The sequence below is a fragment of the Ascidiella aspersa genome, chromosome 3, assembly GCF_963924565.1.
Source record: "Ascidiella aspersa chromosome 3, kaAscAspe10.2, whole genome shotgun sequence".
In the NCBI taxonomy this organism is placed as follows: Eukaryota; Metazoa; Chordata; class Ascidiacea; order Phlebobranchia; family Ascidiidae; genus Ascidiella; species Ascidiella aspersa.
In genome coordinates, this window is record NC_139449.1 from 8,577,681 (window position 1) to 8,599,537 (window position 21,857).

Below are 21,857 nucleotides of genomic sequence, written 5' to 3' on the forward strand. Positions count from 1 at the left end.
CGGCCAACAAGGTCCTGAAAATTGCACCCATTTGCAATACTGGATCGGAGAACATATTTCCTGCGCCTAAAACTAGGTAACCTATTTTTCAACTTGGGTGAAGGCATGACAAATTTTTAGATTGCATCACGAAGCGAACTTGCAAATATACAGCTGAACTCCTGTTTAAAATGACATTGTTTGCCTGTGTGTACACATTTTATCTTATTGACATAGGTGATTAGGGAATTCCCCTCTAATTTATTTTACTGAACATTGTTTGGTGGGTTTGCGCCGTGCACGTTATCAGTAAAAGTTAAGATGAAAACACGTTTCGACTTTGGTGTAAAATCATACCAGTTTTTACTGTTTTGTTTTAAATGACTTAAGTCGCAGTCGCAGGTTGTCCAAGTCAAGTCAGTATGAGAGCAAGTCAACTACAAGTTACTTCGTTGACATAAAAATATATCGTTAAATTATTAAAATTAGTAAACTGAATAATGAGCAACAATTCGTCTATAAATAACACAAATGCAATATAGCGAAGGCAAATTGTTTAACGTGCAAAAATTGAGATAAATTTTATTCAAAAGCACTTTATGTAATACAAGTAAGTGGAAGCGGGCCTACAATCAAAATAAAACCAATTACAGTTAGAAAGAAAAAATCTGCCAAAAATTGTAGGCCAGCACACAGCGTTATACATGGTAAAAATAAAAAGTATTACAAAAGTTTGTTTTTAAGAAACACGATAAATCTAATTGTCAATTTCTTTTTGAGGTAATTTAAATTGGGTCTTTATAATCTCGATGTATTGCTCATTATTAAAAGACAAAATAATTTTTTGTAAATTGCATGAATTGCTTTCAGATTTACTGTTAGCGAAACCTCTATTGTTTTTAGTCCCTGGTATTCACACAACCTTAAGACTAAAAAAACTGTAAAATCAGACGTAACAAGTCTACATATGTACAGATAAAAAATGCAAACTGTAACTCATTTTGCATTTACGGTCTCATGCCCAGTTTCCTATAGGTTGCCGTCTCCTGGGCTAAAACAACAGTTTAAATATGATTAACATTTATTTTCTTTAGGTTTCAACTTAGTTTATTTGCAATTAAAATATTAATAAAAAACAATGCAGCAGAACATTCTTGTTGTTTTCGACTTTGACCACACAATCCTGGATGACAATGCGGACACCTCTTTGTTCAACCTCATCCCGAACAAAGAAGAAAGCACAAAGCTGTGGAATAAATATTCCGAGGGAAAATGGACAGAGTTCATGAACACTGTTCTGCAGTTCCTGCATGAAAACCATACGACAATAGATGACATTAAGCAGGAACTCGTGCGGTTACCTTTGGTGGAAGGAATGAAGGAGCTATTGGTGTTCATCGCAAATCAACCGCACATTGACAGCATCATCACCTCAGACGCGAACAGCGTATTCATTGAAACAATCCTGGAACATCACGGCTTGACCAAAACCTTCAAGGAAATTTTCACCAATCCTGCGCAAGGCGACGATTCAGGACGCTTGCATGTGAAGCCCTGTCACGAACATTCGCACTCGAGCTGCCCAAAAAACATGTGCAAAAGCAAGCTGGTGTCAGATTTTAAAGAAAAAATGGGCAAGGATTTTTACAGCCACGTCTGTTACGTCGGGGATGGCTCGAACGACCTCTGTCCCTGTCTGCAGCTTTCAAAAAGTGACATCGCTTTTCCGAGAAAAGGTTACACCCTAGAGAAAAAAATTTCAAACCTAAAGCAAGATGCAATAAAAGCGAAGGTGGTGCCATGGAGTAGTGCCATTCAAATATTGACCGAGATTTCCAACTTAGTAAACCCTGTCTAATCAATCATATTCGGGATGTTTTATGTGTACTGTGAAAAGAGCTTCCAATTTCCAATTGGATAATAATAATCAACTCAGCTGTTTCCTTTGCTATTTCACTTTGTCCAGCATCATGCTCACTGTGTTATCTACTAGTGCTTTTTATTCGGTGACAATTTCAAGCCAGAAAGATTTAAAGCAATAAACGCCAAAAGGGGAAATTTAATTCTACAATTGTGTGCTTAGTTAGTCACAAGGAGAACTTTTAACTTATTATACTAAGTACATTTCCTTTCTCCGTTTATTTGAATTTATTTAGCAACTTATGCATCTTGTTAAAGCATTTTGTGCCAAATCTAGCATATAAGCTTTTCTTTAGGTCTTTTTACACTTTGATTGTGCCTTCGCAATGTGTGCTTAAGTTTTTTTTTTTTTTCTTATAAGTTCATGTCGTTCAATTTAAGGTAAACATTTTATACAGGTTCTTGTGACACAGATTTTTTAGGTTTTCTACACTCTGATTGTGCCTTAGTAATGTGTGCTTACGGTATTTTTTTTCTTATAAGTTCACGTCGTTCAATTTAAGGTAAATATTTTATGCAGGTTCTTGTGACACGGATGTTTATTTTCTACTTCATGTATCCACAGCGATTTGTATTAGGCTTCAATTGAGATGGCAGATACAACTGTAACATGGAAGAGCTTTATACCAGCAGATACTGACGGAAATGCTAGAGTTAAAGCTGTGTAAGTATTTTTATTTTTGGCTTTGATATCATGTTACTTTTCTGTCACTTGTTATTACAGTTTTATTGGGCTTAACTGTAACTTCCTTCACTCGTTTAATTTCACTCACCAATTACTTAACAGATTTTGTTTTTATTTAAGTTGCTAAAAGTGTAATTGGACAATAATGTAATATTATGCACCACTGCCTTTATATTTCTTCCCTTTTGTGTGGTAGTAGTACTAGTAATAAGTTTTATTTGTCGTGCATAAGGATTGGCACAAATAAACAAACTGTAGAACGCTAATTAAAACTGTATCCTCAACATGGCCGGCACAACTAGGGGCCTAAAAATACCTTTTTAGTCAGCTGTGTCGTCCTGGCCATCGAATCTTGAGGGCCACTCAATTAAAATCCAAATTTTTTTTAAATATATTTATGTTTTTTTTAGTTTCATGAAACCCAAAAAAGTGGTTTTGAATAAAGAAAATGTGGAAGGCTTGGTAAGCATTTGTTAGTTTCTTCCCGTTGATGCAATATATTATCATTCAAAATATTGTTTTTTTTTAATGTCAGTTTTTTTTACTGTCGTGTAGTTAAATTCCAGGGTTCAAACATGTGAATATTGAATTAAAATTTAAAAAGTCATTTTTAAAGGAAAAAACTAAAGAAGAAAAGTCTAAAAAGAAAGTCCGAGGGCAGAATAAACATCGTCCACGACAACGAAGGGAAGATATATCAACACGACTTTGCCCTAGTCTGGTAATAACTTCTTTACAAGTTGTTCTATACTGTTCTATTAAAAGGGTGAAAAATTAAATTAGCAGGTATGTTTGTTAGTCAAGTTTTGTTTAACCTATCAGGCTACCAATATTAACTTCTGATTGTGTGGCAGACTAGTTCATTACAATTTAGGGTTATTGGCATAAATCAATTAGTCTCACTACCTAATTTTCTGACAAATACAAGGTTTTCAAACAATATGGCTTGTTTTTTCTTTTTTCTATACTGTATGCCAAAGCTTTTGGGATTTTAGAAATAAAAACTTGTAAATAGAACTTGTGTAAAAGGTAGAGAAGATAATGAATGCACAAGAAAATTTTAAAAACTTTTCTCCAAAGTAAAATTTATAAGCTAGGTCCCACCTGGCAGAGGCAGATCTGGAATTGATGTTTGGGGAGAAGCAATACAATTTTTCAGCTATGCTCTAACTTTGTGACCGTAAGGTCCTCAAACAATTAAACTTAAAAAAAAGCGGTTTCGCTGAAAAAAAAAAAAAAAAATTATTTTTTTTCCACCGAACCTGGAGCAATTAAGTAGGTGAAACCGAGGCACAAATTAAATTTAGTTTATTTGGTTTAAATTGCAAAATCTTTGAATTTAAATGGATACATGACACATTAGACTCATAAAATAAATCAGCATATATATTGCCCGAAATAACGGCGTAGTACCCAAAGTGCTATTGGGCTAAATAGTTGTCCTTAAAGTTAAAATAGACCAAAGCATATTACAAAAGCCCGAACATTGGCGAAAATTGGAAAACAAATTCTATTTACATAGTTATAGTTGGGGGCCAGTGCCACCAGACCTAATTGTCATTAGAATATGTGTGCTTCTTCTGCTAACTACAAAATAGTTTGCCAACTGCCCTAGATTCAACATTGCTTTTCTGTTCTGATTTTTTAGTATCTAATGCTTTATGTGCATATTGCTTTAACAGAGTAGTGGCAATTGCTTCTTTGCCGACAAGTGCAAATTTTTGCACGACGTCGACCAGTACCTGGCTTCGAAGCCGAAGGACATCGCAGAGACCTGCTACTCGTTTGACACGCACGGATGTTGTCCGTACAGCTTTACATGCAGATATGGAGCAAGCCACACCATTAAGGTGGAAGATAATGGTAATACCAAATATTTTCTAGCAGCGTCATGCGTGATTTAGTCATCCTACTTGAAAATAGGAATATCAGTATTCATTTCTACAAATCCATGAAAATGTTTCTAACTATTTAAGCAGTCGGCCGTTAATTGATTGTTGGGCATACCAATAGATGAATTTTCCACCTTTTTGTAGTCTTACATTACACTGGTTTACAAATTTAGAGTCATTGAAAGCTCCAGCCACCGTATTAGGCGTTTCCCCCTATTTCGAGGTTACTGATTCGGAAAATGGCAGTAGTTTTTCTTTATCACGTCAAATTTTTTCTGTACAGAATTTCGGAATTTTATAAAAAAGCAGCAATTTATGTTTTTTTTATGTAAGTCTGCACTGTTTGTGACAACATATTTTAACATGTTACGACACTATTATGTTGTCTGAAAAAGAATTAGTGAAATTTTTGAAAAAATGGCTTGTTTAGAATCAATATATTTTTGCAATGCGTTAATACAGCCTGTCTTCCGGAATAGTTGGAAGCATATATAGCAGGGGTTCTAGAACTTTTTTTACCGCGGGCCCATCAAATTTTTTTTGCCTTGCGTGGACCACGGTAGGGGAAAAAATTTCAAAAATGACGGCACAATACAAATAAACTTCATAAATCTGCTGATTTCGGTCCATAAATCTGCTGATTTTCGGTGAAAGTGAAATGAAGTCTAAATACATACAGTTCAAATCCATTTTATTATTAATTAAACTGTTTTCTTTGAGAAAATGGTAACTTTTAAAATATACACTAATATTTCAGTTAGGCCTTCATGGACCCCCTAAAACTAGTTCACGGACCCCCAAGGGGTCCATGGACCCCAGTTTAAGAACCCCTGATATATATAATTATAGTAAGGGCGGGTCGTGAAATCTTTTTTTTTAAACCCACCTGCCTCATACGGATATTGATAGATAGACACCTAAAACCATTATATACAAAATTTAAGCTCATTTGAACATGTATTGGTTGAAGAAATCGAGTCCAATTTTTGCCGAAAATTGCAAATCGGGTAAAAATGCGAAATTTTAGGTTATGTTTAATCTATGTTTTTCGAGTGAAATTTATCTGCTGTGACCTAATACTTGTTTTTTAGACAGTTAAAAAAAAATTTCGGGAGTTCAACTTGGAAAGAATAACTCCCTTTCTTCTTTTAAATTTACAAACAGGTTTTCTTGCTTCTGTAACGATTCTAATAGCTCTTTTAATTGACTGGGTATGATTTGCAATTTTACTAACTTTGAGCATAATGATTGGAGGTTGTAGCATGACGTAATAAAAATATCAAAGCCCATACAGAAGTAGGTAGCATTTTGAACGTTTCAAATAACTCGTTATTCAGTTTAAACATGTATTACAACAAGTATTATATAACCTTTCTGATTTTTTCCAACTGATGTGGTCCTCTGTTATCAAACTGGTTCTGTTGGATATTTCCAGTTTCATTTTTGTTATAATCCTCCGCTTTAAATTTAGTGTTTTGATATATTGAACTGTTTCACACTGTTATCTCCCAAACTAATTTTGACCACATATCTTTTATATTATGGGCCGCTTTTCCTCGTATCATTAGATCATTGTCAGCCCCTTACCAATGTTACCATTGCCCCCCGGTACTCTATCCTTCTTCTTATATAAAAAAGGGCATAGTGTGCATGATTTGGCGACTTACTGTGGAAAGTTCATCTTACTGCTAAATGTTCAATCTCTGATAAGGCTGTATTCAAATTTTTATAAGGTATGATTTAAGTCCCTTTTTTTACATATTTAACGAAATAATAGTTTTTACCCCTAATTGAAAAAATTCACAACTTAAAATCGTGACGTGATGGACAAAAATCAATGCCAGATTTGAACTCAGCACCCTAAAATTAGTCAAAAAAGGTTGCCACCTTGGCTGGAGCAAATTTGCTGTAAACCAGTGTTATTATTGTGTAGATTAAATAATTTATATATTTAAAAGCTATAGTTTATTATTGTTTATTTCCAATAGAAAACAAAGATGCGTTTTATAATACGAAGGAAAATTTAATACTGAAACAAAATAAGTAAAAAATGAATCGAATGGCTTCTAATTGTTAAACAGTTCTCGCTGATTAGTTTTTGTTACTTTAATAAGAGGCTGTTTTTAACATTTTTTGTCGTCAAATGCAAAGATAGCCTAATATATTGATGTATTGATAAAGTCGCCTGATTTATCACTTTTACAATATGCTATATTGGTATCGAACAAAAAAGCAAAACCAGTTAGTCTGTTCTGTAAAAAATGTCATAAAAATGTATCAACCTTGTAGAAAGGTTACCCACATAATAATAATAAACAAGCTTAAAAATCCGCAATTTTTGCCTCGTTTAATCAATAACCATGTAAACTTGTCAAGATACTCCTAAAATTGTCACATACCCCTAAAAATCTGTTTGTTTATTTGTTATTTTGTTATTTTATTTCAAATGGTTTAATTTTATTTTCGATGCAGGTTATGCAAACAGAATCGATCCCGCCAAGATGGCGGCTAGCCCGCGACCGAAAATCCTCAACGTTTTGCCGCGCGATCTGCAGGGAAGCTTACGCAAGCGAAAGTACGATTTCGACAGGACCCAAGAAGTTCTGAAGCACGTCGATGCTTTGCAGGCGAAACGAAAAAGAGAGGAAGATTTAAAGGCGAACGGCAAATCGGTTTTGACTCTGACGGCCGAAGTGAAAAGCGACATTGCGTCTGCCGATTCCGCTGCGGTTTGCGGTAAAGTTACGGTTGCGGTCGACGCCGGTTCGGTGATCGACTGCGACGTTGTACCTCTGCGAAAAAACGAAAAGAAGCGAATCGACTTTGCCGGGAAATTGTATCTCGCCCCGTTGACAACGGTAAGTTATAATAACTGATTATCGAAACCGATTTGGAATAATGATTTGCAAGGTTGAGGATTTTTAATGCCGGTTTGTGGCAAAATATTATTTTAAATTCATTGTAAAATTACTGTTTTTCATTTTGGTTTAGTTTACTCCAAAGATACACTGCTTACATTACCACCCGATTAATTTCTGTATTATTTGAAAGGTAAACCTTTTAAATTTCGCGAAGTCGTTTCAATATTTGTAAGCTGTGAAGCTTTCATACACAAGAAGTTAAAGCTGTCATCGGCTTTTTTAACCAGGGTAATACGAAAAATTTTCAACCTGAAGGCCTTATGTCTATACTGAGTTAATGACATTGGAAGTTTAGCCTGGAAAAGGTTACCCACCCCTGGCGTAAACGAACATCCTTGATTATACTACTGATCTTCGTTTAAAAATGGCGCCGTGATTTTCTCTTATATAAGGCATTTAGCCTAGTCTATTTTTTAGTGTGGAAACCTCCCGTTTCGAGTTGTGTGCAAGAGAATGGGAGCCGACATAACGTGTGGCGAGATGGCACTGGCCACTAACCTTCTTCAAGGTCAAACTTCGGAATGGGCCTTAATCAAGCGACATCCGTGCGAGGACTTATTCGGTGTACAGGTTAGTAGTAAAACTTACATTAGAAGTGCTATTTAATTGCGGAATTACCCGATCTATCAGTTGGCCTATCATTGTCATCGACACATTGCTTTCTAGAAAGTTAAAACGAAAGTTAAGACTATCAAATCACTTGCCTGATTACATCACTGTGTCATATCTTCTGCTCGGACAAATTAATGTGTCATATCACTTACCTGGAAATATAAATGTGTCATATTATTTACCTGGACACATTACTGTGTCATATCACTTACTCGGGCAAGGTGCTGTGTCATATCACTTACCTGGATAAATCGTCATTTAGGACAGTGTTTATTAAAATGAGTTCCGCGTAACCCTGGGTGTCCTTGAGGTAGTTACAAAGGATTTGTTAAAGGGATGTGGGAAACTTGATATTTCACTTCGATTCTGCTACCCGGTATTTTGAGCACATCATTATTGTGGTTAAATATGTAAAATTGATAAAATTTTCAAGTGCAATGTTGATGAATTTTAGGGTAATTGGCCGAAATTAGCTTTTGCGCTGGAAAGCCTTTTATCTTATTTTAAAAAGTGAATTATTTTCTTGGAAATTTTCTTTAAAAGTGAAAAAAACAACTCGAGATTGAACCGCAAAACATGACTTTTATGCACAAATTAATATACTATCGGGTCGGCACCGGTATCGTTTTGACCCTAGTATCGGACGAGTACCGATACTATCCCTTGGATATCGGCTCCAATCCGATATGATCGAACATCCCAAATTCGTAAAAAATCGATTTTTTTACAGCTTTGCGGGGCTTATCCGGATACAATGTCCAGATGCGCCGAACTTCTCAATAAAAGTTGCGACATTGATTTTGTCGACATCAACATGGGCTGTCCGATTGATATCATTTTCAAAAAGGTAAGTCGCAAGTTGCGACTCGCAAACCTATTTTGTGACAAAATCGTTTTAGGCCATTATGAAAAGTATTGTTGTTAAAGCTTATATGGCTCGAAAATATAAACTTGAACATTAATTAACGATTTCCGCAGCAGTTTATAGGCAAATCCGGTTGAAAAATACGGGCCCAGACGGGATTCGAACTTGTCCCTGCCAATTTGCATGAATTATTTTTCTCTCTGCCGACCAATCATCAAGAAAGGGTTAATCATTAAAAAAACAAAACATTTGAAGTGTTTTACATGAAATAAAAAGGAATTTCAGTATATTTAGCGCCAAATTATGAAATTTCGCTTAAAATTTACTAACATTTTTCCAATTGTAGATTATCCTGAAAAAAATATTCTTATACTAAACCAACTTAACACTATAGCTCGCTCTTCGTTACCTTCTGATTACCTGGTTTGCCTGAAAAAGAACTTCCCAATTAAACCATTTCAGCCTTAGACACCTCTTCGTTGCCTTTGATTCATTGGTTTTGTACGATCGAAGACTTCCAAATTAAATCGATTGCGGCGGTTTTATCAGCTTTTTGCTGGGCCGTAATAAATTTTACCTTACAATTTTGCTGTTAAACATTTTAATATTACAGCAATTAATAAGGGGCGACCCAAGGATTTTTTTGACAGATGGTGATAAATAATGCGTTCGCGCGAAAAAAATGCGTCTTTTTGGTTTAAAATTTAAGTCCACACAGCGCCATCAATGATCACAACGAAAAGGTGATAAAAATTCTTTAGGGAAAACGATAAACGTAATCGTTAATCCACTTCAGGAGTCACCAAACTCTTTCAAAAAGGGCCTACGATTCCCCGGTTTGCATAACTGAAGAGTTCAAAATTATATCGGATCCGGCGGTTTAACAGACTTTCCATTCACAGGGTTCGGGTTCAGGCCTCATGCGACGCACCAACAAGCTTTTCGACATCGCAACTTGCATGGAATCGGTGCTGGACGTGCCGCTCACCTGCAAGCTAAGGACCGGCATCGAGAGCAAACGGAACAGCGCCCACACAATCCTGCCCATGCTGAGGGATCGCGGCGTTGCACTGGCCACTGTGAGTTGCTTCGGTTCTTGTGCTGTAAATCGTTTTTGTCAATCCGAGGCAAGTGGCCTCGTAATAATTGCACGGTGTTTCTTTAAATTTATTTTAATTATTGATATGTTTGGGATAACTTGGCGGTTTTTATTTTTTTTTTTTTTTTTTATAAATTTTGCCATTTTTTATTTTAAAATTTTTTAAGATAACGTTTCTATTAATTTTTTTATATCAATTTACCAATGTTTTGCCTGCAATTAATTCGTAATTAAACAACAACTAAACTAAGTTGCTTCGATTCTTGTGCTGTAAATCGTTTATGTCAATCCGCGGCAAATTGCCTCGTATTAATTGCACGGTGGTTCTTTAATTTATTTAAATTATTGATATGTTTGAGACAACTTGGCGGTTTCTATTTTTTTTTTTTTTTTAAATTTACCGATTTTGTGCCAATTAGTAATAAAACCACCATTAAGTAATGTGAGCATTTAAGACTCCCAAAAAAGTTTAAATAGTTGGAAGGCTGAATTCAGTTTTATGTTGCCTAATATTTGCTGTATAATTTTTAAGATTTCGCCAAACAATTCCACAAACAGACCAAATATGTTGTGCTTTGTATAGTTGGGCTATTTAAATGTTGTCGTTTACGATTCATAAGCTTACGGTATAGTTTACTTTGCTGAAACTTGACTTGAATAACTAATGACTTACTTGGAGAAAAAAAACCTGACTTGGATTTAAGTGATTTTGCGAATGACTTTCAACTAAGTTTATAGGTGAAGCAAGTTAATAATTCATTATGTTATATCGTAACTGAGTTGAGCCTCGCCCTTGTCGCTTTTTATTTTGTTTGTTGTTTTTTACACTTTTATCTCCTTTTTGGTGTGTCGTTTTACATTGCGTATTGTTGAACGTGGTATTGCTGCATTACCCTGATATAGGCATCCTGTACATGCAGCTGAAACGTTGAAGAAAAATAGGATTCTTTGTATACTATACTAATAATACTATATCTCAGTGGTCGGCAAATTGTGGGCCGCAGAGCCGGTTTTAATGGGCCGCGAGTTACTTTTGAATAGTTTAGTGTTATCATGTAGCTGTGGGCCGCGTGATAGCCGTACGTTCATTGCACTTTATTTAAAGTTGATGTGACATAGAATTTTTAAATTGGCTCAGCTTGTAAAGGCCCAAGTGCCAAATCTGGTCCTGAGCGCCTGTCGAACTATATTTTTTGCCAACTTTAACAATATGTAATTGAAAATTTTTCGCGCTTTGCGCGTATATTCCTCGTTTTACAGTATGTTATACAATTACTTTATGCTACAGCATTGTTTTGGGCATTGAGGCGTCGTGTAATCTTCCACCTTAAAATCAACTATCCTGGATCCGCCACTGTTTTGTAGTGGTTTTAGTGGGCCTTCAATAGGTCTGAAAACAGTACTTTGGGCCGCGACAAAAAAGTTTTCCGACCACTGCTATACCTGCTAGCAACGGCATATTTATGTCATATCAAAGTTGAGCCCGCTTCACTTGGCCAAAAACGACGCCCTAACTCTCCACTGTCCTTGAAAAAGACTTAAAAAACCCTTTATATCCAGTTACATGGCCGATCTCGCGAGGCCCGGTACACCCGCAGCGCCGACTGGAACTACGTGAACGAGTGCGTCCGAGTTGCTCAGCCAATGCCACTGTTCGGCAACGGCGACATTTTCTCCTATCACGACTACTATGAGGCGATGGAACGAACCGACGTGGCAGGCATAATGATCGCACGGTAGGTTTTTACTATCTCCAGCTAGGGTTGCAAAATTCCCGGAAACTTTCCACCCCTAACTCCAGCCATAAAACAGAAATTACAAGAACATCAACGTCGAAATAAAACACACCGGAATAAGATCAAAGTAAGATTACCTAATGGTCGTAATAACGTTTAAATCAAAATCCGTCGGAGTGGCCAGAACCGGGCCTATACAACGTTTTACCTCACCACAAACCCCACCCCTAACTCCCGAAGTACATCACTCTCCTAATAATTTTAACCCTAAACCATTTTCTAGCCCCTTACAGGGACAAAACAACCCGGTGCCCAAACAGCGGCGCTTTATTATGTCGTTTGTCGGCAGATTTTGGTTAGCCCTCTGAATGCTCCCTGTGTAACTTTTTGTAAGTCAGGAAAATACAATGTATGTATTGATGTAGCACTTACTATGAAACTGGTGAAAGCTGCTGATCCCAGTTTAGAAAGTTCTGCCTCCAAAAACACGCTTTTCTACTATTTAAAAAAGCAAGTAAAAAACTCCAATAGATGTAGCTTTAAACACTTTCAGATGCCTTAATAATCGCTCTTCTCTTTAAAACAGCGGCGCCCTGATCAAGCCTTGGATCTTCACCGAAATCAAGGAGCGACGCGACTGGGACATTTCGGCCCCGGAACGATTCGATATTTTGCGTTCCTTCACCAACGAGGGTCTCGTTCACTGGGGATCGGACACCCAAGGCGTCGAGAACACAAGGAGGTTTCTGCTTGAGTGGTTGTCCTTTATGCACAGGTAAGGGTTTGTCGGGCGCATTGTGACGTGCGAGCATGTATTTTAGTAAATACCGAAGTCGATTCGTTTTATATGCAAACTTAATATGTAAAAAAGATATCTCCTCGCCATAAAGCACGTTAATGACGACAATGACTTCAAATGGTAGCAATATACTTTAGACTTTTCTGAGTCACAATCAGTCATTTATAAGTTCTAGTTATTAATAGAGAAATATATTTTGCCAATCCGCCATCATCAGTCTCTTAATTCGAATGATTTTAAGAGACTAATAACTAGAACTTATAAATGACTGATTTGACTCAGACAAGAAATTCTAAAGTAAATCGATTCGTGTTAGTCTTTTCATATTGCAATTAGTCTTCTTCGATTGTTGGTTGCCGAACCCCGGATATTAGTGATTCGCGAATCAGGCGCAGTCAATAATTGTTACTCATATCGTTGTACAAATCATCACTATAGGCAAGTAACACGCATTAGTTCGTAAGTCTTACTCTTAGTCCGAAAAGTCACACAGTAGTCCGATACATTGGTTAGCTTCGTAGAGCAGTGTTGTAAGGAAAGCTTTTTGATTTTTTCTTGTGGCCTAATGACGCTTGTAGTGTGATTATATTATCTTCACAATTCATTTTTGAGACATATGACTCTGATTATTATTAACACGTGCGGTAAATAACCCGGCGTTGGCAAGTAACACGCATCAGTTCGTAAGTCTTACTCTCAGTCCGAAAAGTAATTCGATACATTGGTGAGTTTTGTAGAGCAGTGTTCCAAAAAAAGTTTTTGTTTTTCTTGTAGTCTAATAATGCTTGTAGTGTGATGGTATTATCTTGATGTTTTTAAGATATACAACCCTTTGTCTCTGAATATTATAAACACCTGCACTATGTAAGCCCGGCGTTGGCAAGTAACACGCATTAGTTCGTGAGTCTTACTCTTAGTGCGAAAAGTCACTCAGTAGTCTGATACATTAGTTAGCTTCGTAGAGCAGTGTTGTAAGGAAAGCTTTTTGATTTTTTCTTGTGGCCTAATGACGCTTGTAGTGTGATTATATTATCTTCACAATTCATTTTTGAGACATATGACTCTGATTATTATTAACACGTGCGGTATATAACCCGGCGTTGGCAAGTAACACGCATCAGTTCGTAAGTCTTACTCTCAGTCCGAAAAGTATTTTGATACATTGGTGAGTTTTGTAGAGCAGTGTTCCAAAAAAGTTTTTGTTTTTCTTGTAGTCTAATAATGCTTGTAGTGTGATGACATTATCTTGATGTTTTTAAGATATACAACCCTTGTCTCTAAATATTATAAACACCTGCAGTATGTAAGCCCGGCGTAGGCAAGTAACACGCATTAGTTCGTGAGTCTTACTCTTAGTCCGAAAAGTCACACAGTAGTCCGATGCATTGGTTAGTTTTGTAAAGCAGTGTTTAATTTTTTTTTTACTTGTAGCCTATTAACGCTTGTAGTGTTACGTCGATTTGCAGTCTTACATCAACTTGACAATTTGTTTGCACCACACGACCTAGTTTTTGAATAATATAAACACATGCATTAGGTAGCCCTTAAAGTCAGTGAGATCACATCGTCAGAGTTATAACGGATGGCAATATAATAAAATAGTTTTATTATTGAATTTTTTTTCACCAATGAAGGGAGAGTTTTGGTGCGATTAGCTTAAGGTTGTCAAGTGTCAGTAGTTCTAAACCATTTTTTAGCGATGCCCTCATAATGGTTTTGTTGATCTTGTGACGCACCCAGCGATAGGAATTTTAATAATTTTTTTTTTTTTGGAAATCAGTTGAACTGCATAATGTACAAAAAAAACAGCGCGAATAGTATGAACGTGTAGGCAGAGGATTAGGATTTCAAACAGTCTTTCAGCTTATTGAGGAATGAATTGCGAATATAATAATCCTTATTGAGGTCTAATATCAGCTTGTTAGGCATGCTGTTACTGTTACTGGCCTACCTTACTGCAAATAATCCATTAGAATTAGAGTTCACTCGCAATTTTCAATGATAAATGTAACGAATTTTTATAAAATTCATTTCACTATGTAGCTAATGTTATTTTCAGGACGATCACCTTAAATCGAATATATGCGTCTTGACTGCAGCATTAACTTTCCTTTTTAGCATTATAATGACCAGTGCCTATACACAATATATACTACAATAGGCACGTTTATAAATGACTGATCCAGCCTTGAGTTTTGCACGCCGAAGTGAATCAGAGTTGGATGTGATTGCTAAATAATACACAGGGACAGTTTTGTAATGTAATGAGTTGAAATGCACACATCAGGCAATGATAATATCGGAAAGAATTTTGTTTGTTGTTAAGGGTGACACCCTTGAAAATTCACCAGGGCATCGCAACGCACAATTTAAGAAGTTTTGCCTTAAGGATTTTGCAAGTTTCTGAGCTGCCTATTTTTTATAGATTTTGATCTACTTTTGTACGAATTATTTTAGATAAGTTCAGTCAGAATGGTAAGGCACAATTGATAACAACCGAAGTTCTGCAAAAGGGGTAGGGCACAACGTCGTTTACCAACTAATTTTTTTTAACAAAAAAAAACAACAATAATGAAACAATGAAAAAAATTGCAACGCTCGAGACAATTTTAAAAGGAGGCGTGCGTGGTAGAACTTAGTTTGAGAAAGAAGTTGATTACTGTGAGTTTGTATTTGTTAAAGTGTATTTCTTCGATTTTCTAGAATGGATGTTGTTTTTTATCTAGACCAGAGGTGTGCAAAGTAAGGTGCCTATGTAAGACAAGTAATACGGCTTCATTTTGTTTTGCCGGCAAAAACTTTTCGCCCCTTCAAACAATACATTGTAGGATTTTTATTTATTTTCAACTTAATGTTTTTATTTTAATTTCGTATTGCGTCCCACTACTGTTAAGTTTAGTCTAATTTGGCTGCCCCTATTGTTGAGGCATAGCACACATTTAGCTCTTTCTGAAAAAAAGAAGTTCAACTTTTCTAGTTGAACATGCGATGCTAAAAGTTATAATCGATATTGAAAATGTCGTAAAATAATACAAACTTCTAGATGTATTTGACTGGTGATTTGCACTTAACGTATCCTAATTTTTTTTTTAATTATTTCCCCTTACTAACTATCTAGGACCTGGCACAAGCAGTACTTTAAACTTATCCCTCAAAGTAGGCGTTTACTCAAAATGAGTTTGTCCGCTAAATTATTGAGAGATGTGCCTTTAAAGGGCCAAGGTGCTGAAGCTTTACCAGGCCTAGTATGCAGAGATTTGGACGAGAAGGACTTACCACAAATTAACGAACTCATCGCCAACACTTACCCCAATAACCAGTTCCGTGAAGTATTCAAGATCACCAAGGATGACGTTGGCAATTCTGACGTCATCGCGGCCGAAAAAATCCTCAAAAGCAAAGCTTCGTGGGGCGTTTTCGAAAAGCACACGAACAAACTTGTAGCTCTTAGGATGAACACTGTACACAGCAAAGCAGATGGTGATCCGCCTCACAGTATCCCACCCAATACCAGCCAGCGAAACGCCGTGAGACTTCGGTTTCTCAATCAATTCTTTGGCGACATGTTTAACGAACTTAACACCGCTTGCTACATGCGCGGGAGGTACGCCTGCACAAGTCCCGAGTATCGTTGCAGGGGCTTGGCCGGCGCGTTTGAAGACGTGACGACCGAAGTTGCGAGGGCGAGAGGCTGCGAGTATATTGTGGGGATTCTCGGCTCGGTTTATCTGCAAACAGGCATCAAGTCGCCGGAACGAGGCTACACCGTTCTGAGGGAATTGAAGTTTGCCGATTATGTGGACCCTGAAACTGGATTAAAGCCTGACCTTAAACTGTCTTCCTGCCTTACCATGGTCCAGTTGGCATACAGAAAGATCCCAGTTTAATGTACGTTTTAAATATAAGGGTATTAAAGTTTGTCAAGTTAACTTAGCGGGTGACTCTTCTCTATTTGCGAGTTAGCTAAAGCCTGTGAGCCTAAAGATCAACTTGAAAGCTTTAATTTAGTGCATGTGCAACAATCATTTAAGGCACAAGGCTAAACACCGGTCAGCCGAATTTGTTAGTCGTAAAGCCGGATTAAAATCAGATCGTCAACTCTCTTCCAATCTTCAAAATGTCAAGTTAGTACAAAAACTTTCCAAATGGCTAAACAAGAATCTTCAATAAACAAGGGATCTTCAAAGGCCTTAACCATGGTTCAGTTGGTCTACAGAAAGATCCTACCAGTTTAATGAATGTAGACATGAAATGAAAAACTATAGCCCTTTGTTTGTGGTATTTGCATAACAAGCCTTAACTTAGCGGTTGTCTAACTCTTCTCTGTTGGCAATTCAGCTAAAAATGAGGTTTACTAAGGTCAACATGGAATCTGTAATTTAGTTCTTGTGCAAAAAGCATTCAAGGCACAAGGCTAAACACTGCTCAGCCGATTATGTTAGTCGTGAAACCGGATTAAAATCAGATCTTAAACTTTCTTCAAACTTCTAACATTGGCCCACCTGGGTCTAACATTGGCCCACTGGTATAATTTTATTACCAAATATTCTAAAATGGCTAAATATGGAGTTTCAATTATTCAAAAAAGAAGTCCTTGAACTTGTCTTCTTCATCTAACGCACTTTTAAGTTACTAACGCTGTTTTTAAAGTTATTAACGCATTTAATGTCCATTAACTATAGCAGAGCATCTATCCACGTTGCAAGTTTGTGGTTGTTTAAAGATTACACGTAAAAATGTTAAGCTGAAATTTTGTAGTCTTTTACCTACTATAAACAAAAGTAAAGCGTTCAAGTTCATTTTTTAACTCATTCATAGGTCAAAAATCGAGAAATCCTAAGTTGGTTATTGCCTTTGCTTCCTTGTGTGAAAATTAGCTGAAAAAAAGAAATTCACGATGTAATTTTGTGGTTGGTTTGATAAAGCGTCGAATATTACTCAATTTTATTTAGTTGTCGTCTTTCGCATATCACCTGGCAAATCTGATAAATAAAATGTGTACATCTGTAAATTATTTTCGAGCGTCCAATACTTTTGACGAAATGTTTATGAATTTGTGTCTGTTGATGGCGATAATAATTAATTATTTAGTACCATACAAATCAGTACGAACTAATTTTACATATCTATAGTAGAAATATGCAAGGATGCCTTAAAAGTGTCCAAAAATCAAGATATTCACGCTAAAAACGTAGAGACATAATTTTTAAATTAGAACCATTTTTATTTGTAAAAAATGCCAGTTAACAAAAAATTTAAGTGACATTTAGGTTTGGCTTTGACACGCATCTAAAAAAGGTTCCTGCACCCTTGACAAGCTTACAGGCTGATAAGAGGCCTGCTGGAGTGAAACCCGTGCTGGTAGAATATGCATTAAGCCATCATGTTGAGCCTAAAATAGACGTTGGGTCGCACAATATGATAAGAAATCGTTAATCTATAAGCTTTCAATCTAAATCAACATAAAACAAATTTGTCGTTCATGACTTTGAAGATTACATCACAGTGAAGCCTATTATGCAATAAAAAAATTGCTAGCAATTATAAAAATACGGATATGCAACAAAAAAATCACGCTCGCTTTGCTTGTCAGGTCTTCAGTTATGCTACGACTTTGTCAGCAACAGCAAGTACAACTTTAACGTGCGCGAAAGGCTTGTTCACTAACACACTTTTGTTATAACAAAGTAGATCGCCACAACTGTATATGTTGTCCCCCATTACTTTTTAGAGCGCAAATTTGCAACTGGTTACGAAGGAATTTCGAGAGACACAACGCACTACTTCAATTTTAATATACGGGTTCGGTTTCCCAAGTACTATTACGTTTTGTTGCTGATTACTGATAAGCAAGAGTTTTGTACTAATATTAAAAACGCACTGGAATTTTGAAAAGTTGGCGCCTATTGTTGGAAGGACAACCTAAAGCGGGCTTACATAAAACTAAATGCACGCAATTTAACATTTCTCAGATGAAACAACCATTTTAATTTGCGCCTAACACCAAATTAGTTCTAAAAAGTTTACATTGTTGATTTCATTTTTCGTCTACTCAACACATGTCAAAAAGGAAGATTATAAATGGTTTAAAACAGGAGCTCATAACCTATTTTGTATGTTTTACCTTTTTAACAAAGATGAATAACAGATTGACCATTAGTATATAACATGTGGCTTATGTAGTAAAAAACGTAAATAACAAATTACATCAGTTTTATTCAATTTAACGGCTTCCCTTGTATTTTCACAACGAGTTGTTCAATAAGTTTAATGGTGAAAATAACGGCCCAAAATAGACGTTAAAAGCGACATGCTTTATTTTCCATATAATGAAGCATGTCGCTTTTAACGTCTATTTGGGCCGTTATTTTCACCATTAAACTTATGAACAGATCCGTATATAGTGTTCCAGAGTTGTTCAATGTTTGGTAAAATGGTAGATAATACACAACCAAAATGAGTCCGGGTAGCATATTTAACAGAATATTGATTTTGCAATAACGTTTTCTCACTTCATTAATTCCCATCACTTCCTAGAGGCGGGCGAGAGATACAAAAAGTTGGTAACCGGTAAAAAAGAAAATATTAAGCACAAGAAAGACTATTGATCTTAACCGAGTAGTCAAGACTTCATCTGTATTCAACTTGGCGAAGTCCTGTATTGATAATAATATCTGTATATATACCTAAAATATCCCTATTTTTATCCGTTCTACGTTTTACGGATATAATTTTTTTGTTTTCGATGTACTTTTCATATAAATTTACAAACTTTTTAACCTATATTCTCAGGTACATTCCTGTCGGCGTATTGGAACAAGTACCTCAGCGAATAAACGAGCGACCGCCCTACTATGTCGGAAGAAACGACCTCGAAACCTTACTGGCGAGTCCCAATTGCAACGACTGGCTTAAAATAAGGTAGACAACGTGAATTGGCAATATTAAAACTCGGGGACCCGAAGGAAAATAATAAAACGAAGTGCTTTGTTAAACGTTATTTCACTTTTATATTTGCTTGACCGAAATAAACAGACTTTTAAGGTCTACTCGTTTTATGACGTCATGTTTAATTCGTCCCGACCCTGGTCCACGCGAACCACAAATGTTTAGTCGAAACAAGTTTAAGAACCCCTGCTCTACACTGCCATATGGCATTGTCGCGTTTCTTCCAAAACCTAAGGGTTTTTAGTTGTATTTTTGTTCTTATAATTTAGATAGTCACACGCATATTATTAAAATGTTAAGTAGATGAAAAGTTTTAGTAATACACAAATTAAAATTAAGCACCCAATGGATTTTGTTGATCCTGTTAACCCTTTATCAATGTGTTAAAGCTTACAGAAGCGGAACCACAACCCAAGCTTTAGAACTTATGAGTTGGACATTTTGTTTGTTTCTTTGCAGTGAAATGTTGCTGGGTCCCGTTCCACAAAACTTCCAGTTCCTCCCCAAACACAAAGCCAACTCTTACAAGTGACGTCACTGCCCCTTTGTTTCGTCGGTGTCGGATCGCGTGCTTTCGAATAAACGTCGAAAAATATGTTTTGTGTTTTTTTTTTTTGTACACAAGTCAATGTGAACCAGAGAACACTCGACATTTCGAATGTGTTAGTTAGCAGAAACAATGTAGAATTGGATTTTTTATCATAGATGACGTCAAAGTGTTACGAAACCCCTGGAAACACTTTATTTCCGAACTGCGCAAGTAAAAATGGAACTGCGCAACTAAAAAATCATAATAGATGTGCAAAGTATACTTGGTCAAAATAGATGAGGAAACTGAAACTTGGTCAAAAATGGGACAAAGCGCTTTCATTTCAATAATATTGCAAAAAAATAGTTAAAAGCCATGATATAAGTGTAACCCTCGTAAACACTTTGTTTTCGAACTGCAAAGTGAAACTTGGTCAAAAATTAGTTTTAATGAATTGGGGCGAAGCGCGTTCATTTGAGTAATTAAACAAAAAATTATAGTTTGAGGGCAATGGCCTTATTCAAAATCGCCGAAACGTATGTAATTGGTTGAGATTTAGACAGGTTAAAAATTCATTGCCACACAACAAAATTGAACACAGGGAGTTCTGTGCAAGAAGAACATGTCTTTGGACGACATTGTGCGTACAAATTCTTCAGGTATATGTTTCAACACAGTGATATAAGTAGAATAATTTTCTCGTAACCATGAAAAAGTGTCTTGTCGCAGCGCATGAACTTTTTTAAAAGAAGACGTCACAAAGTTACGCCATAACGGGTTGATTAAATAACATTTTTTATAGGTACGTCGTAGCTGCTGGAAATGCCGTCACCGAAACGCCGTTCCGGCAGAAAATCTTTCACCGGAACGCAGTTTAGACTTATTCTTTACCACTGGTTTAACATAAAGGTTATCCAAGCATACATCTAGTCACGACAAAGCTATACAGCCTGACATTTCAGTAAATTGTTCCTGCTTCCCTTCTAAAAATCAGCAAACAAACAGACAAATAATTAAAGGCCAATTAAAGTCAGTAGTGCATACCGGCAGCCTTTGTCAGGGCGATTGGCCGTAATTGATTGTCACGATACGAAACAAGTACACAAATAAATACGCCGACGAAATACGCTCCGGCAGACAAAAGAACGACATGTTTTCACCCCTTGTCAACAATGGTGTCGGGTGTGCGATTTTAAATGCCCCCTAGACGCAGTATCGCTTTACCAAGAGACTTAGCAGAGCTAAGAAAGGCGGTGTCATTCGTGTGTGTGACCCAATACAGTCTTGGGTTCATAAGAGCTAATAAAAATGACATTCGAGCTAATTCATATTAACTTTAAAGTTGATAAATATGTGTATTTGGAAGTAGCCGTGATTTATGTTGCGCAATAGGAACGTTCTTTGCAATCAGAAAGTTTCAAAAAAAGTAATTACAAGTCTGCTCGAATTTTCCGCACAGAACCATTGTGTGATTACAGTAGTACGCTAGTATTAAGACCAGCACAAATAGTTTGCAGTATAACAAGATAGAAATTCTCCACTTTTGGCTTTTGAATTTAGACCAGCGGGAATCAGACTGGGACAACTATACAAACAATTCTAGTCGGCTAATTTACAGAATTAGAGCAAAATGCGGATAATTCCATCAAATATAGTATCTGAATGGCTTGTGCGCCGCAGGTTTTATTCTAATTCGGGTTTTGCAAAAATGCTACTTTGGCCAATGGCATGTTAGTCTCAGAGTTGGAATAAAGAACGGCTATTGTTGATGAGTTTTAGTGGGCTGAGAGTTACTTTGGAATAGTTTACTGTTATCATGTATAGTTGTGGGCCGCGTGATAGCCGTACTTTGATTGCATTGTATTTTAAAAT

The 21,857-nt window shown here is 36.4% G+C and overlaps 2 protein-coding genes across 2 annotated transcripts; both read left to right on the forward strand.

Annotated features, from left to right (window-relative positions):
* Positions 1-1,096: 1,096 nt before the first annotated feature.
* Positions 1,097-2,464, forward strand: LOC146159046 (pyridoxal phosphate phosphatase PHOSPHO2-like). The gene has a single exon (XM_083383770.1). It carries the CDS (start codon positions 1,118-1,120, stop codon positions 1,835-1,837), a length of 720 nt encoding a protein of 239 aa, XP_083239896.1. The 5' UTR covers positions 1,097-1,117; the 3' UTR covers positions 1,838-2,464.
* LOC146159047 (tRNA-dihydrouridine(47) synthase [NAD(P)(+)]-like) lies at positions 2,463-20,019 on the forward strand. Its single transcript, XM_083383769.1, has 12 exons — positions 2,463-2,563; positions 2,995-3,046; positions 3,201-3,305; positions 4,267-4,447; positions 6,949-7,334; positions 7,815-7,967; positions 8,740-8,856; positions 9,777-9,953; positions 11,534-11,709; positions 12,296-12,484; positions 19,301-19,429; positions 19,916-20,019. Exons 1-12 carry the CDS (start codon positions 2,490-2,492, stop codon positions 19,986-19,988), a joined length of 1,812 nt encoding a protein of 603 aa, XP_083239895.1. The 5' UTR covers positions 2,463-2,489; the 3' UTR covers positions 19,989-20,019.
* The last annotated feature ends 1,838 nt before the right edge of the window (positions 20,020-21,857 follow it).